Source organism: Sinohyriopsis cumingii, chromosome 15 (genome assembly GCF_028554795.1).
Source record: "Sinohyriopsis cumingii isolate HCF-2022 chromosome 15, ASM2855479v2, whole genome shotgun sequence".
Classification (NCBI taxonomy): Eukaryota; Metazoa; Mollusca; class Bivalvia; order Unionida; family Unionidae; genus Sinohyriopsis; species Sinohyriopsis cumingii.
In genome coordinates, this window is record NC_142975.1 from 113761294 (window position 1) to 113779662 (window position 18369).

General features: G+C 34.4%; 1 protein-coding gene across 1 annotated transcript in view; it reads left to right on the forward strand.

The window, feature by feature from the left end:
* Positions 1–18369, forward strand: part of LOC149782517 (cleavage and polyadenylation specificity factor subunit 1-like) — a 152093-nt gene that overhangs the window by 107560 nt on the left and 26164 nt on the right. The window contains exons 26-30 of the mRNA XM_089933943.1: positions 4666–4818; positions 7006–7122; positions 8506–8596; positions 16246–16330; positions 16786–16927. Coding sequence (XP_089790069.1) covers positions 4666–4818; positions 7006–7122; positions 8506–8596; positions 16246–16330; positions 16786–16927 — 588 coding nt within the window. The remainder of the gene's footprint in view (positions 1–4665; positions 4819–7005; positions 7123–8505; positions 8597–16245; positions 16331–16785; positions 16928–18369) is intronic.

Consider the following 18369-nt stretch of genomic DNA (forward strand, 5'->3'; position numbering starts at 1 on the left):
ATGCCTTGTATAGTAAAAAACTAATGGGGATGGAAACACTTGAAGCCATTGTTAACACATTGTGGTTTAACAACTCTGTGCATTTTGGTTTGAGGGGAGTGACTGAACATTACAATGTGAAATGGGGTGATGTTACAATAAAGAAAGATGTGAATGGCCTCGAGTATCTTGAACTCAATGAAAGGCAGACAGAAACAAGAACAGGAGATAATGTCAAGGACATCAGGGATATTAATCCTAAGATGTATGAAAACAAAAACAACAAAGAGAGAGATCCACTTGCTATCTACAAACAGTATGCTGAGCTAAGACCAACAGACTTTTGTCAACGTGATGATCCTTTCTATATTGCGCCCAACACAATGCCAATCTCAGCGACAAACCCAAAATGGTTTAGGAAACAAGTCGTTGGAATTAACAAACTTGGATGCATCATGAAAAAAATGAAAGAAAAGGCAAATATTACAGAAAGAAAGAAATTAACAAACAAGTAGCCGCAAGTACTTAATTCAGAAGTTAAGAGACAAAAACATTCCCCCAACGGATATCATGCAAATTTCAGGCCACAAAAGCATATTCTATAAACAGCTACTCAAACATTAGTGAAAAACAACAACAGACGTACTCCAATTACCTGAGCAACACCAGCCACCCAAGTAATGATGCTGTCAACCCCCACCCCCACAACAAAGAAATTTCCAACTACACAGCAACAGACTAGTATATCAACTTCCCAAATGTGTAATATTCAGCAGAATCAGATTATCAGCAACCCATTCTACGGATCAAACATCACCGTACAAAATATGTTTGTTATGAACCTAACAGAAAACATGAACAAGATCCCTAACTGGGTCAACTTCTTTCAGTAGGTGAATTCTCAAGCAGGGCCCACATAGCGGAAACGTAGGAGAATTATTGAAAGTGACACTGACAGTCAGTAGGAATAGCGAAATATGGACATAAACGATATCAATGAAATGTGGTTGAGGTTAAATTGTTTAATTACCTATTGTTCCTTTATTATTTTGATGTTTCTGGCTAGAATCATACTGTTGCTATAGATGCAAATGGCCACCCTGTTACTGTTCATGACAACGAATGCTGCAAATTCAATGTTTGCATGCACATTATTAAAAATAGTTTGAATGTTAATTATCATCCTTGTGTTTTCATTTCATTAATATTGCTAAAGGAAACATATAGGAATTAATATGAATGAAGTGTACAGAAAATTATGAATCACTACAAAACTTCTTTTTTGAGCGTACATACATGCAAGGGGTTGTGAAGAGTTCACTCCCCTAAAGTGCACTGTTTGTGGTATAAATAAAATATATGTATAGCATGTACGCTGTATCAATGATATACCACTCGTATACATTTTTCATTAAAAGGAAACTTGGGCAAGCCTCGTTTCCTTTTAATGAAAATTTATTCATCTCGTGATATACCATTGATGCAGCATACATGCTATATATATATATATATATATAGATACGTACATACATACATACAGACTGACCCCACTATAACACGGTAGTTGGGAGCCTAGAACCCAACCGCATTATAGCCCGAACCGTGTTATAAGCAACCAGGTCAGTTAACTGAAGAAAATTATGCATGTACCCAAAACAATTGCGGGGAAGGGGTGTAGGTAATAAATGCAGGCAGTAAAATGCGTGCTTCATTGGTACAGTTACCATCTTAAATTGATGATAATTAAATGAGAAATATACCTGTAGTGAAAACAGAGAAGACATATATAATAGTTTACTTTATTTAGAGAACCACAAATTGGTACATATACGTGAATAATATTTATATATACATGTCTAAGGTATAGCATGAATAGTATCAGCACCGTGTAGTCACCTGCGAACCTCATCATATACAGTGAATCCACAATACAAGTGATTCCATCGAAAATATGCACACACACAGCTTTAAAATATTCAGTAATTTTGTCACAGGTGATATTGGTCTGAATTCAGTGGAAAAATATAGCACAATCATGTAACAGATGACGAAGGACATTTACTTTTCAGTATGTCCCAAGTCGGTCAAAGTTAGTTTGCGTTTTAAGCCGCTGTTGGTAGTGTTCGTAAGCATAAACTTTTTCCCTAGAAAAAGAAAACTTTCATGGCACAGTTAACGTGTTCCAGTCACATTGGAAAATGCAAAAATCTGTCAGATTCCATCACTTTTATTTAAGTTTGGTACTGACTTCCTTTGATGAAAAGTTCGTTGTTTTTATTGAAAGATTGTAGTTGGCTTTCTTTGATGAAGGGTGCATGCGTTATTGAAGTCACCGCTAAAGGACAGCTTTGGAGAACCAAACAAATGCCCATTTCTTATTGTGGCGGCAACATCAAATAATTGTGTTACATGATTGGGACCGATTTTTTTTCTTCTCCATTTGCTGAGTATGTTTTCATAACAATCGGTGCTTCAAAAGTAATGTTTCCTTTGAAATTTCAGCAAACTATTTTATCTCGGTACATTTTTAAAAAGGAATTGGTCATTGTTTGGACTATTCTAGTTACTGTCCCTCCATGCCTATTGAATAAACTGATAAGTAAGACGTAGTTGTATTTTATTTATTTTTGTTTTGTTTTTTTTTTTAAATATTTTTACATTTGTGGTAGCAGCATGATGCTGCCTTCCACACATGCGTCTGAAAATTAACAAAGGGTCAATGGACGATAGAGCTGCAGGTGTTCTGGTTTGATGACAGGGATTATTGCAGAAAATGTGAGTGCTCTGAAGGATTTAATTCTGAGTGAAAAGAAGAGGAATTTTACTTACCATCCACATACAAATGTCAGTCTTTGTAAATATATTAATTACTAGCAAGCGGCCGAAAATCCAATGAAAGATAGATTACAAGATAATACCTTGTCCGGTTGATCTCCATTACCAGAAACGTCAACAACAAAAAAGCTGATATTTCACAACATACAGTACTCATGCTAGATGTCATGATATGCGGATTATAATATAACAATGCACTGTTTAGATGGTTTGTCAATATGGACAAAGAATTTGTTTTTGTAACAATAGATAAATTTCAGTGCATTTTATATTCAATTTGCAACTTCCTTTCATGGGGACTCTGAATTTCTGCACTTCAAACCAATGGTTGTATATAAAAATTTGAACAGCCAACAACGTCGCCAATAAAAAAAAATCGCCAAATGGTATATTTTGCCGCCAATAAGTAAAAACCAGCCATATTTACGACATTGGCAAAGACCTACGCAATCCCAGAATAAACTTTTTATGCATTATTTTTTGTACTTTTAAGAAGAAAAAACTAATTTTTGTGTACGAGAAAAATACATACAAAATTTCAGGAGCCATGCCATGATCATCTTGTATTATTCATACGCGATCACTTCCCCAAAGTGTTTACGTTTTTTCATACTTTTAAGAAAGATTTTTTTTTGTGTACATGAAAAATACACATATATGAAATTTCGGGTGCCACACCATGACTGCGTTATATCCGAATTCATGTTATAACGGAGTGCGCTATAGCGGGGTCACACTGTGTGTGTGTGTGTGTGTATGTATGTATATATATATATATATATATATATATATATATATATATATATATATATATATATATATATATATATATACACACACAAACACACAGTGCAACCCTGCTATAATGCGACCCGCTATATTCAATTCAGACACATAATGATGTGTGACAAAATTATTGAATAGTTTAAATATGTATGCAATTTTTGCAATGGAATTACATATATTATGGATTAATTGCAAGCCCCAATGGTACGATATCAGACGGCAAGTAAACGGTGTTGATACTTTGTTAATGCTCTATATTAAACGTTGAATTCAGACAGTGATCTGGGGAAGAAATTATTCAATATTGTAAATCTGTATGCAATTTTTCTATGGAATTATATGCATTATAGATGAACTGCATGCCATGACAGCATGATAATAAACGGTGTTGATACCCTATTCATCATATACATTAGACATGAATACATTTATATGTGCCAATGATTTGTTCTCTGTAAAAAGTAAAATACTTTAAAACCCCGCATTAATGCGATCCAATTTTTTGTACCCCAATTATCGCGTTAAAGCAGGGTTCCACTGTGTGTGTTTGTATGTATGTGTGTGTGTATATATGTATATATATATATATATATATATATATATATATATATATATATATATATATATATATTCTCACAGCCCCTCACAACTTGTACCCATTTTTGAACTTTATTGTTTTAGAGGAGTGTTGTATATATCCAGACGCAGAGTTCAAAAAATGTAATTTGCTTTGTTTCCACTTTTTAAATGATGTACGAGTCACCTTTAAAATAAATTTTCTATGCATTTTGTAAAATATTCAGATTTGATATAATCTTTATTAAATGCTGTAAAGTTTTGAGGCATGCCAGGCCAAAGTAACATTACAGGCAAGATACATGTATCAGGAATGTTTGTAAAATTGTTTATTTTAATGTCTGAATGACTTTGCAAAAAAAAGGTGTTGTAGTTACTATTTGCATTTGCTGCAGAGTTATAACTAATTTGAGATATTTTGTTCAGTGATCATTAATACATGTCAAGACTGGAGGTATAATAATAATTTTGTCTTTCTTCATTTTATAGGTATTTTTATGTGGAACATATCCCCACTGGCTGTTTATGACATCCCGTGGATCACTTAGAATTCATCCAATGAGTATTGATGGAGCAGTGACTTGTTTTGCTTCTTTCCACAATGTTAACTGCCCCAAAGGATTCTTGTACTTCAACAAACAGGTGGGCTGCAGTATTTGTTGTTAAGAGTAAAGTTCAGTTTTACAGGTACAGTTTTATGGGTACATTCAGAATGCCTAACCAGGCAACATTGTAGGAGAACAGAGGCAATAATAAATCTAATGTTTTACATGACTTAAAGTGACATCTCTATCTCTGTTTGTATCCCACTGAAATAAGTTGCATTGGGATACAGCAATATCCAACTGTCTGTCTGTCCATTCTGCACAATAATGTTTGTTTATGTGGTGTTTTTTTCTTCTTCAAACCTCATATTTTTCTCATACATCAGTAGAGGTAGAAGTTTTGGTGCTGCTAGGTCCAAACTCAAGGTGGTTTTCCTTTTGGCAGGACAAGTCAAGTTTCATTGGCCTAGTGTTATGTCTTCACAGGTAGACTTCAGTTGGGTAATTGTAGTACTATATTGATTATGAGGTCAAGGGTAGTACCATATTGATTGAGGTCAAGAGTGAAAGGTCATGGTCAAATTTAAGATATAGTCTACACTTAGACATGGACACCTCATTATTGATTCTCAAGTTCAGAGGTTAACAGTCATGGTCACAGGATCTAAAATTGTAATTTTGGGTTCACATGAGAAGTCTACATATTCATTTTACATGTTGTAATAGCTATGGTTGGTTGTGGAGAGTGGAATCAGCTATTTTCTGTTAGCAGTGTTTTTTACCACCTGCTGTCCTTGTCATTATATAGAATATATGTGTAATATGTACACTATCAATGATATACCCTGAGATGTTTACATTTTTCATATAAAGGAAATGAGGCTTGCCAAAACTATACATTTATTTTATTTATATCACATACAGATACATATATTTGCCCTTTGAATGGAGTTAATATTTACTACAGACAGCTGTGTATTGACTGAGTGAATGAGCTCCTTACACACCCAAGTGTGTCTGCTACAAAATGTAGTTCTGTGCCTTTTGTGGCTATTTGCAATCACCTTTGCATATCGATAAGTTGATTGTTTTCTTTTTTTAGTTTCTGTTTTTCTTCACATTGATTAAATCAATATAATGCACACTTATGATTTAAACATAAAAGATAGTTTTAATGATGAAAGTAGATCACTACAAATGCTTGGTTAGTAAACCCATTCACATGAACGATTTGTCATTCATGTACTGGTGCATGGAAAAAAATGTGAAATAGAAACTAAGTGAAATGACAAACCAACAAGAAGTAATTAAAATATTTTAATATATTTACAGTTGATCTAAGTCATTATTCTCCTTTAGTAACAGTACCACTGACCATAAAACACTTCTCTCTTTCTCTGTCATTGGTTTGACTTTAAACTCTCTCTCTCTCTCTCGCTCATCATTTCATAGATTTTAGATTGTATCTTGTTGCTACGATGGTCCTGAGAGAGAGAGAGAAAGCAACCTTTGCACATTTTCATATTTAACTAATAATAATCAATTTTTAGAACATTATAATATATTTAAGAAACAACAACAATAACAAAACATTAAATACATCACAGTTTGTGTACCACGTACGATAAAAATTTAGCATATAATGTCAACATTGTTTGCAACATTGTATCATTGATAAACACTGTTGAAAAATCCCAAGGAAAGTGCACATATCTCATTACGACTGACAATATTCTTGTAGGTTACTTGGTGTAATTCCTATTTCAAGTTTTTAATCCAGCACAAATTCCTTTTCTCTCTCACTCCACATCCCTTTTGCATGAGAGGGGAGGGGAATAGAAAGCAGAAAGGATTGTGAAGAAAATGTGTAATATATTAAATTCATTTAGAAAACAGGAATTGTTAATACTTTTTATTGTTATTTTTATCTGTCACTAATGATTAATGTGTGGAAATTCATCATTCATCTAGAATCAACTGCGCACAGTCAGTTTATATATTTGTATTATTGCGCCATGGGCAGTTCACAATTTGATATAGCAATAGTATTATATATATTTGTTAATTATAGTCTCTCAGAGTAGTTCAACTGTTCATCCTCTGTTTGGGTAGTAGGAGATCAAGTTTGCTACTTTGTAATAGTCTGTTAATAACTGGTGTCAGTTGTAACTTAATTCTAGTTTCTCATGTTTGTATTATATTTTCTTTACATGAAATTTGTCATTTATAGTAACCACATGACCTTAATTGAGCAATTATTTTCTTTTTATTTATAATCTTCCAGGGTGAATTGAGAATCTCAGTATTGCCAACCCATCTGACCTATGATGCACCATGGCCAATTAGAAAAGTTCCCTTGAGATGTACTCCACATAGTGTACAGTACCATGCAGACAGCAAGGTTAGTGTTAAAAATGAACTGTTGGTGAGATATGGCAATCATTTTTCTGGCAGTGATGGTACTTTGTCCGATAATGTGATTGTACATCATGTCACAGTTTGCAGGTGATCATTTTTGGTTATCTATGTAAATTTCCACATCTGCATATTCTACCATGTATAATTACATGTAATCAATCAACAGGGATGTTCATTGTAGCTCAGCAATGTTTCTGATGTATGCTGTCATGGACATGAATGGGAACATATCCAAGAAGTTTAAAATTTCATATTTTTTCAGTATTATGCACAAACATCTGTATGTATCCCTAACTAGTGTAATAATAAATACCACAAAAGATGTTTCCACTGTATAGTTTATATAGGTAAAGGTATGAAATTGACACCTGACTTGGTTGGGTTATGACATTGGGGTTTCTTCCATTAGTTTGTTTAATGTGTTACTTGCTGAGTAATTACAACAGAATCAGCAAGGTGTGCCATTAACCTGCTGCGGCTGTAATAAAATTCATGGTAGATTTCCATGATTGAGTGGATTTCCACTAGACTTGCGGAAAATCCACCAAACTGAGTGGACATATACTACCAGTGGTGGGCACTTGTATCCCTGGTTCTTCTGTCCACATTTACCAAAATGACCACTCCATTGACCTTGTGGTTAGAGCGTCTGCCTCAGATGCAGGAGGACATGGGTATGATCCCTGACCGAGTCATACCAAAGACTTATAAAAATGGTAGCAACAGATGTCTCACTTGGCGCTCAGCACTAAGAGGTTAGTGTTAGGACTGGTCGGCGTGGTGTCAGGATAATGTGTTTAGGTGGGACATAATGCTACATGTCTGCAACATGATGCCCCATTGCTAGACATCACTGTAAACTGTCACACTGCAGACATCGTAGCAATATGTCTGAAAAATTGTTAAAGCTACGTTAAATATCCAAATCACACGCACACACACACAAACATACCAAAATGAGTGGGAATCCACAATGTGTGTGTGTGTTGTATGTATAGTATTTGCATAGAGGTGCCTTTCCATACATAAAATTTTCTGCATGAAATATTTTTTGTTACCATGGAATCAAAGTATAGCATAAGTATGTACAAATTGACAGTGATAGACTTTAGAATACTGATATAATAGTGAATATTAAAATTGGGAGTGGTACATCAGCTAATTATCTCTTAGACTAGTATTAAACATTCAAAATAGGAATGTATTATCCTTGAGGCCATTGTCTCAAACAGGTTTTAACAGTTGCGGGTGTACCAGAAATTTAAATGGCCATATGGTTGGCATTTCTGAATTAAAGATGTGACCTCTGATACTGATGCATCAGTTGTGTAGCCTTTGGATTTACCATAGATTCTTATCTCTGCAGACCTACTCAGTAATTATCAGTGTTCCAGAACCTTGTAACAAAATGCCCAGGACTGACACAGAAGACAGGGAGTTTGATATAGTGGAAAAAGGTAAAGATACAAAAACTTAAATTATATCCATTTATTATACTGCTTGCTTGAAGAAGTGGACAATATTTATGATTCACCATTCATCCTTCCATTCTTTTTCCCCTGTTCATGTTTTAGCATTTATCACAACATGCCTACTGAGACCAAACTTGTATGCATGCAACATGGGATGAAAAAGTATGTCACAGACCCATATCATTGTCCCCATTTCTCAACTTTTCATGGTGTATTCAATCTATCTATCTATCTTTCTATCTATCTGTCTGTCTGTCTGTCTGTCTTTGTGTGTATATATATATATACATATGTAAACTATAAAATAAACAACACCAACATGTAGAATGTGTGACCGGTTTCACTTTAATGCTTCATCAGACTGAATTCAAACTGAGTTCAATATCACTGCTTACGTCATTAAATATGTTGTTTCTAAGTGATCAATGAAATAAACAGTACGACATAAACAAGATGATGTAATAGCTTACATTTTTAACCTAATTATCTTATACTTTAACGAATAATTTACATGGAGATGTGCATATACAGCAAAGATTGATGATATCTTAATACATAAAAATATATAAAACTGGATCTTAAAGATACATACTGATAACTATATATAAAATTTATTACTAAATAGAGATAAACAGTTTTATCAATATTTGTATTATGTATAATGCACACTTATTAGAGATATAGAAAATAAATAAATAAATAGAAGAAGAAAAAATTAATAAAAAATAAAAACAAAGTAAATATTTAAAAAAGAAAATTAACAAAAAATATATATGAAAAATATATCTTGATATAATCTTGACAAATGTTAAATAGGTTATCAGAACTCAATTTATATAATAAAAAATATGGTGTGCATAACGCTTACTATCAAGTATTTTATAAATAATTAATCATTTTATTTTGAGAATTAATTTATAAATTCACTTTCATTTTTAAAGAATTAGTAAACTTATTTTTATGATATTAGATTATACTTTTACCAATTAAGTTTTTCTGCAAAGTAAAATAATATGAAAATATTCTTATCTAATTGTAAACAGGGGACATAATTCAGAAGAAAAAAGAATTCATTAATTCGGTTTTTCTTTTTTTTCTTCCCTTTTTTCTGAATTATGTCCACTGTTTACAATTAGATATCTATTGGGATAATAACACCAAGGGAACCACCAACCTATGGGAACAAGTCCAATGAATTAGACACTACCAAACTACCCAGCAGCATCACTAATAAGGCAACCCAAAGACCGCAAACAACCCAAAACCCCCAAAACACATACCTATGTAAAGGTAAGGGCCCGCTAAAACCCAAAAACAACCAAAAATCCCCCACAAGTAAGGTTAACTCAGAACAGGAAATAAAACAACAACAGAACCCCCAAAACAAAATTCACAATTATCATTCCATCGAACACACCATATACATAAGCAGCAGATGCAACAGAATTACTAGTTTAAGTACCAATAGTATTATGACAGCACTGGCCAAAATTCACACTGGACAATTCAAACTGATAAGACCAAGGCAAAACTACCTGATTGTCCAATGTAGCACAATTCAACAGGTGGAAAAATTTATCCAAATTGAAACTATAGGTCCAATAAAGATCAAAGTAGAGAGACACCATAGCACTCAAAGGAAAACACGAGTCACTTCGAACTCCAAACACAGTGAAACCACAACTAATCTGGCTGAACCCACTAAAACCACTATCTTTAAAAAAGTAATAGACTAAATGGATACAACAAGGACATAAGCAAAGAACTCTTACTTCATAAACTCACAGCAAATAGAACACAGACCACCAAAGTCTATTGTCTTAAAAATCACAAGGGACAAGAAACAAACAAAGCAGTTATAGAGGTTACCGAGCCAATACCCTCAATAATAAAACTAGGACAGTCAGGAGTGTACCATAGGCTGGAAAACTACATAAATAGGCCAAGATTTTGCACCAAATGCCTGCACTGGGGACACTATGCCCTCAGATGTAGATTCAAACCAAGATGTAAGTACTACGGAGGTCCACACAACTAAACAAAAATGTGCTAACTGTAAAGAAAACCATTATCCTGGATCGGCAGAATGCAGATTTGCAATAAAAGAGAAATAAATAGTGGACTTAATGAACGAAAAACACCTCACCTACCATTCTGCCAAAAACATTATCTATAAAAACAACACCAACACACCAAAATCTGCCTCTGAAACAATCAATGAGCACCAAAACTCTCCACACAGAATCAGAAGAGAAAACAATGCACCACAGAACATACCCTCAAATCAAGAAACAAAAGAACCAAAATCTACAACCCACATTGTAACAAACCAAGACCACCCTGATAACACTCCAGATACAAACAAAACTGTCACCCCAAACATCCCCAAACCTAACACAAACCCCAACACAGAATTAATACAGGAAGTAATGAACCTAACAACAGGAACCCTAATACAAGATCTCAATAGCATAATGAGAACCCTCAAAACCATTTTCACCATACTAGCTGATTGGACCACAAGGCTAACAGATAAAGACAACATCAAAAATGGATAGTACAAAAAATAATAAAATCACCATTTGGCAATGGAACTGCAGAGGAATCTTTAACTGCAGAACAAACTGAATAATACGGCCATAAAACCAGACATAATCTGCCTACAGGAAACCCTCATAACACAAGAACACAAACGCCTGCCCAAACTACAAGGCTAGACCCAAGGGGCAGAAAGGGGGTGGACTAACAATTCTTTTGATAGATACATTAATCTACTATGAAATAATAGAAGTACCCACTAACCTAAACATCAATAATAGCATCAAAATAATGTCAGTAATGATAAGTATAGGAACCACAAACATTCAAATAATAAATACATACGACCCAGGGGGTACCTTCTGCCCTACCAACCTAATCTCACTAAGGGCAATCACTAATAACAACAACAACAATCTAATTATATGTGGTGACTTCAACGCACACAGTGAATTATGGGGAGGTAGAAAGAAAGATCAAAGAGGAAAAATGGTTGAAAAATGGATAACTGAGAACAATCTGGTCATCTTAAATGACGGGTCAAACACTAGATTAAACCCTGAAGGTGGCACTCTCTCAGCCATAGACCTAACCATCACTACCCCAAAATTGCCTCAAATCACAAATTGGTGGGTGGATCAAGAAGATATGTTAGGAAGTGATCATTTCCCCATAACAATCAATATTCAAACAAAAACTCAACACATTCCAAACGAAACCCCACCTAAATGGAGGTACCAACAGGCAGACTGGGACCAATTCCAGTTATTACTAGCTAGAGTAAATTCAGATAACTTAGAAAGCCCAAATATTGACATGTATTATGATAACATAACATACACAATCATAGAGGCAGCTAACCGATGCATCCCAAAGGCAACTAATATCCAAACTAAAAACCCTGTATCATGGTGGACTAAACAGTGCTCTATAGCACATAAAGACAAAAAAAAGGGCCTTAAATAAATATAAACGCACCAAAAATTCTATCTACTTCCAGCAATATAAAGATAAAGAAAAAGCACTAAAACAAACTATAAAAACTGCTTATATTAATCTATGGCAAACCTTTTGCTCTAAACTGAGTCTAAAATCAAACTCAAAACAAATATGGGACAAGATAAAAGCCATAAAAGGAAAAACAACTACCTCAGCCCAAAAAATTAAAAATGCCATAACAAATAAAGATAAGGCAGACCTCCTAGCGAAGCATTTTTCAAACATGAGTAGCAACAATAACCACACCAGAAACTTTCAAGAATACAAAAAACTAATGGAGGAAACCCAACCTCAAATGTTTCAAGACCAAGGAACAAAAGAATCTCACCTAAATAGCAACATCACAGTACATGAATGGGAGATAGCCCTACGATCCAAAAACGAAACATCCCCTGGTAAGGATCAGTTAGGTTACATTATCTGTAAATAAACTACCTATCAATATAACAATAACCATAATCAAACTCTTTACTAGGATATGGGATAAAGGCCAGCTACCCACCAAATGGAAACAGGCCATAGTAATACCAATCCCCAAGCTAGGTAAAGATCCCAACAACATAAATTCGTACCGACCCATCTCCCTTACAAACAATATTTGCAAAATAATGGAGACAGTAATCGCAAATAGGTTAAAACACCACCTAGAAACCAATAACCTACTCTCCATAAATCAGTGTGGCTTTCGGAACAAATGGTCCACCACTGTCCACCACTGACCAACTTCTCAGATTGGAAACAGACATCAAACTCGCTTTTAATGCACATAGGAAAACCGATCACAACCTCTTCGCGGTTTTTCTAGACCTAGAAAAAGCGTTCAACCTAGTATGGACCAATGGACTAATGGCCAAATTAAACCAATTTGGAATAACTGGACGCTTGTTCAACTGGATTGGCGATTTCCTCACAGGCCTTACAGGCCGGAAAATTGCCACAAATAATAAGCAATACCCATTCGGAAGAATTTTCACTTGAAAATGGAACACTGCAAGGCAGTGTAATAAGTCCCCTACTATTTAACCTAATGGTAAACGATCTTGACCTCAGTGCAGCCTCCACAAAAATAAACTTGTCACAATTTGCAGATGATAGTGGTATATGGAGGAATGGAAATCCTGCCAATAAAGCAGTAGCTAAAGATATCCAGCAGAGCCTAGACAACATAGGGAGATGGGCGGACAAATGGGGTTTCAAAATATCTCATGAGAAAACTGTGGTAATCATATTTACCCCAAAAAGAAATAACAACCTAGTCTATCCAAACTTCTATATACAAAATCAATTATTCAAATACGTAATAGTAGTAAAATTCCTAGGACTGACTGGGGATCCAACCAGGAAACCATCCTCACGATATATAAAACCCTAATTAGATCAAAACTGGATTATGGTTGCCAAGCTATAACTCGGCTAAGCAACCTGTACTACAAAAACTTGACATTATCCAGAGAAAAGCCTTACTGTTATGCAAAGGAACACTCCCCTCAACATCATTAGAAGAACTACAAACACTAACAGGAGATCTACCCTTAAAATTACGTAGGCAAGAACTGCTCCTCCAATACTCCATTCGATTAGATACCCACCCAGACAACCATCCCAGCAAAATAGCTATAAACAAGTGTAAAGTTGTCTTCAAACCCAAAATCATACCCACCACACCAAGTGGCAAAGTAATCCTTGAACTAAGAGAAAAGACACCTCTACTAAAAAAAAACAGGTAACAAACAATACAGACCAGAACAAATACCGTGGTTACAAAAACCACCAAGGATTAACATTGAAGCTACCAAATTAGGCAATAAAGAAGGACAGGAAAACTTACTAAATCCTGTACAGGTAAACCAAATCAACCAAAAATACCCGGACTATGTTAAAATATATACTGATTGATCAAAAATAACCCACCAAGAACAGCAGCAGCAATAATCATCCCTGAATTCAAGATACAAACGGGATCCAGATTACCTGACTATTGCTCCATTTACACCACTGAATTCTGGGCTATACTTGAATCACTACAATGGATCAAAGACAACCAAATACCTAAAGCAGTCATTATAAGCAATTACCTAAGCATTATCAAATCGATCCAAAATCGCAATACACACTCTTGGGAACAATTCCTCGACAGTGCATGCGTTATTCGACGATATCACCACATCACATCAATTAGTCGAGCTCATGTGGATACCGTCACACATTGGAATCTCTGGCAACGAAACAGCAGACAAAGTTGCACAAACCAATCTAGGAGATCAAAACTCAATCAAGATTAACTACAGCTCAACAGAAGTACTAAGCTTTGCACAAACATATATAGACCCAAAATGGCAAGATTTTTGGAACTCCTCCACAAAAGGTAAAAAGCACCATGAAACCCAAAAAACCATAGATAGGAACATACAGCTACTTAAGGGTACCTATTTAGAACAGGAAACCATAAACAGGATAATAACTGGAAAAACTAAACTAGCAAGCAGTTTTGGAAGGTTTATAGGACCCAAACCAGCAACCATTAACTGCTTTAACTGCCACACCACCACAGATCTACACCACGTATTCAATATATGCCCAAAATATCAACCCGCTAGGAAAATATTTATTAAATACCAAAAATAGATTGGATCACCACTCACATACCCAGAGTTACTTATGGACTCTAATAAAAATAAACAATCAGCATATAAAAATACAAATAAATTCATAGACTCAGCAGGACTTAGGAACAAAATATAATTACTATCCCCACAAAACCAAAAGACCCAGTAACTAGCTAAATAAATTTAAAAGCCCCACACACATAAAAACCCATAACATATCATTCAGTGTTATAAAAATATTAATAAATAATTCACTTACGAAGCACCTATCAAAAACCGCAAAATCGGATGTCCTAGATGTCCTTAACGAACCGAGTAATCAGCTAGGACTCCGGTCCTAGATGTCCTTAACGACTCCGGTCTCTTGCTAAAGAAAGTATAAATAACATTCATTCTCTAAAAACATTAATAAATAAATAACTTAAAGAGGCAATATCTAAAAACTTATAAATAACATAATGTAGGAAGCAAACCCTAAACACCTTGACTAGTAATACCATAATAACCTTGAAAATCTCTCTTCATAAATGATTTCTGCTAACAACCTCTATACACAGCATAGAACACCCACCCCCCTTTTTAGAACATTTTGAAGAAAAAACAACAACAAAAAATAATATTTAAAAAAAACACGCAAGAAACACCAGGCAAATGCAACAAGAAACCAGCGATGTGAAGCAACCGGGACTCTTCCTGAGCTCTCCTTCCCACTAATGACAGCCAACCATTCAACTGTAAGGGACCTTTATGGACCCACAGATTGAGGCCACACTATCAGGGTTCCTTGAACCCATAAAAGCCTGGGGGAGGTGGCACCATTCCCTTCCCCAGGAACAACTAGCAGAAAAAAGTGGCACATGCACAATTGTGCACACGCCACTATAATTAAACTCAACAACAACAAAACCTATTTAAAATTTGTCAAGATTATATCAAGATATATTTTTTATATATATTTTTATTTTATTTTATTATTTTATTTTATTTTTATTAATTTTGTTTCTTTTTTTTTAATTATTTTTTATTTATTTATTTATTTTCTATATCTCTAATAAGTTTGCATTATACATAATACAAATATTTATAAAACTGTTTATCTCTATTTAGTGATAAATTATATATATATATAAATCATGCTTCATTAAACTCGAATTCATACATCATTAATGACCATAGCAAAATGAATCCATTCATGCATAATGTATAATCAAATTTCAAGTGTTATGACTTCAACAATCCTGTAAAAAATGAAGTTCTTATTATTACAGATAGTTTTAAAAGTCTTAAAAGTAAGTAACTAAACTTTAATTTTACCATTGATTACAATGTTGTCAAAGAACACAAGAGAGCAGATGGAGTCGTAACTAGTTCCATTCTGGTGATAAACTAACATCATCTAGTTTACTATGTCATTTAATGTGATTTTAACCAATCTAAACACATTTCAATGGTGTGATACAAATTTTAATTATGATTAAATAATTATTTCAGATGAGAGGTTCATATACCCATCAATACACAAGTATACCTGTCAACTTTATAGTCCTACATCATGGGAAGTTGTGCCAAACACAAGGTATGTTACCATAGAAACTGGCATTACTGACATCAGTTTAGTACAATGATTTTCTTTATAATGTCTTTTCAGCATCATTTCAATAGTTTAAAGCATTCAGAATCACAGTTTGAAAGACTTGTTCAAAGCTAGACAAATTTAATGCCTTGCAGAACCAAATGGCAATGCAGTGAAGACAATTAGTGTAAAATGACATTTTTTTGTCCAGATTTGAGGCATGCAGATGGCATTCGGCAAGGAAGTATGGTAATTATATAGTCAGTCTGGAATTAGTTCTGGTTGGCAGTAAGAAGGGGTGGTAGTATAATGTGTGGCATTATAACATGTTGCTGGATACCAAATTGTTCATAGTGGACTCTGCTGTATTATCATCAACTAGCCATCATTTTGCAGTCAGTAAATCAAACATTCCATAGCAAAGAATCTCATTTCCAAACTTCTTTTTATCTTTTCAGTGTTGACTTTGATGAATTTGAGGTTGTAACTGGACAAAGTTATGTGTACCTGAAGTCAGAAGAAAATGTAACTGGATTTAAAGGCTATATAGCAATTGGAACCAACTTTTCTTATGGAGAGGAAGTCACATCACGAGGCAGAGTAAGAATTACTATAATTCTTTTGTATGGTTTTTGTTTTTTAATGAGCATGCAACCATTGTTCTTGGGTGCCTGCACATATTGGCACTTGCATTCATCTCCACTGATTTTACCTCTGAACATGTTTTGACTTACATATGTAAAACTTAATAGCTGACCACTACATGTTGGCCCCCACCCCATAATTCTGCAGGCACCCCCATGTCCATATGATGTAGGTATACACAATGCATGCACAGCACTGCACTTAAGTGGACAATGTTCTAATAAATATTGTAGAAAAATGGCAAACCAGTTACTCTTCATTACGCATGTATAGCAGTATAGTGTTTTTAATATTGTATGTTATGCCATGAATTTGGATAGATTCAGGTTATGATTGTATGGAATTACTCCCATTCGATGTTGTAAATTCCAAATGTCTTTTCATTTAAGCCTAATGATTATTTGTTTTTAAAATACCGTAAATTCATGTAAGAATTTACCTTAAAGCAATTAGATATTACATTCAGATAGCATGACAGTTATTTTCAAAATGATCTTTAAAAAATTAGAAATTAATATATTTTTAACTAACATTTGCAATTGTAAATTTCATGACACATAAGAATACTTTATTACATGTGATCCATTATATTACAACATTCCCCATATTTCTTTTTATCTCGTGAAGCATTAAAATCCTCTGAAATCACTAAGTTCCAGAACATTTTTCCTAAAACAAATACAACACCTGGTGTTCTTCCCAAGGCCATTTACACTATCAGTCCCAATATGCTTTCATTTCAGCCTGTGATTCTTTAGAACCCTGCCAAAACACAATGCTCTGGTGTTGATGTTTCTCATTCCAAAAAAAAATTATCTGTTAAATAATAATCCTGTTATTTAATTCAATGGCTTATCCTTAAGTTACACCTGTCCAGTTCTTACCTCCTCTTACTTACATAGCCGTACTATTTTGTACCTGCCTTGGCCTGATTGCAGGTGTTTGACCTTTGATACTGGGTTTTGTTTTTGCACTCACGGTCACATGATCAGCCAGTGAAGATGGAGTTGTCTGGCAGAGTGCATTATGTGTATTTCAGTCATTTCGATTACCAGCTCTAAATGTGTGACACGTATTACATTTTTTAAAGTGAAACAAATTCTTAATGAACATTCTGAAAAATGAGTACTCCACCTTCAAGAAATAGAAGTATTGCCCATTGCCAGGATAGTCCTGGTTTATCCTGTTTACAATGATCAGAGATTGATGATTCTGATTCAGATAGCAGGAATTCCTCAAAGAAGATCATAAGAGACAAAAGACAGGTTTCTGCAGTGAATCAAAGATAACATATACTTGGGTCAAAATCAGTAGATCAGATGGTAAATCGTCCATATTGCTAAATTTAAGTTTAAATCTACTTTGTTACCAGTGGGTGAGATGGAAGTTGGGTGGTG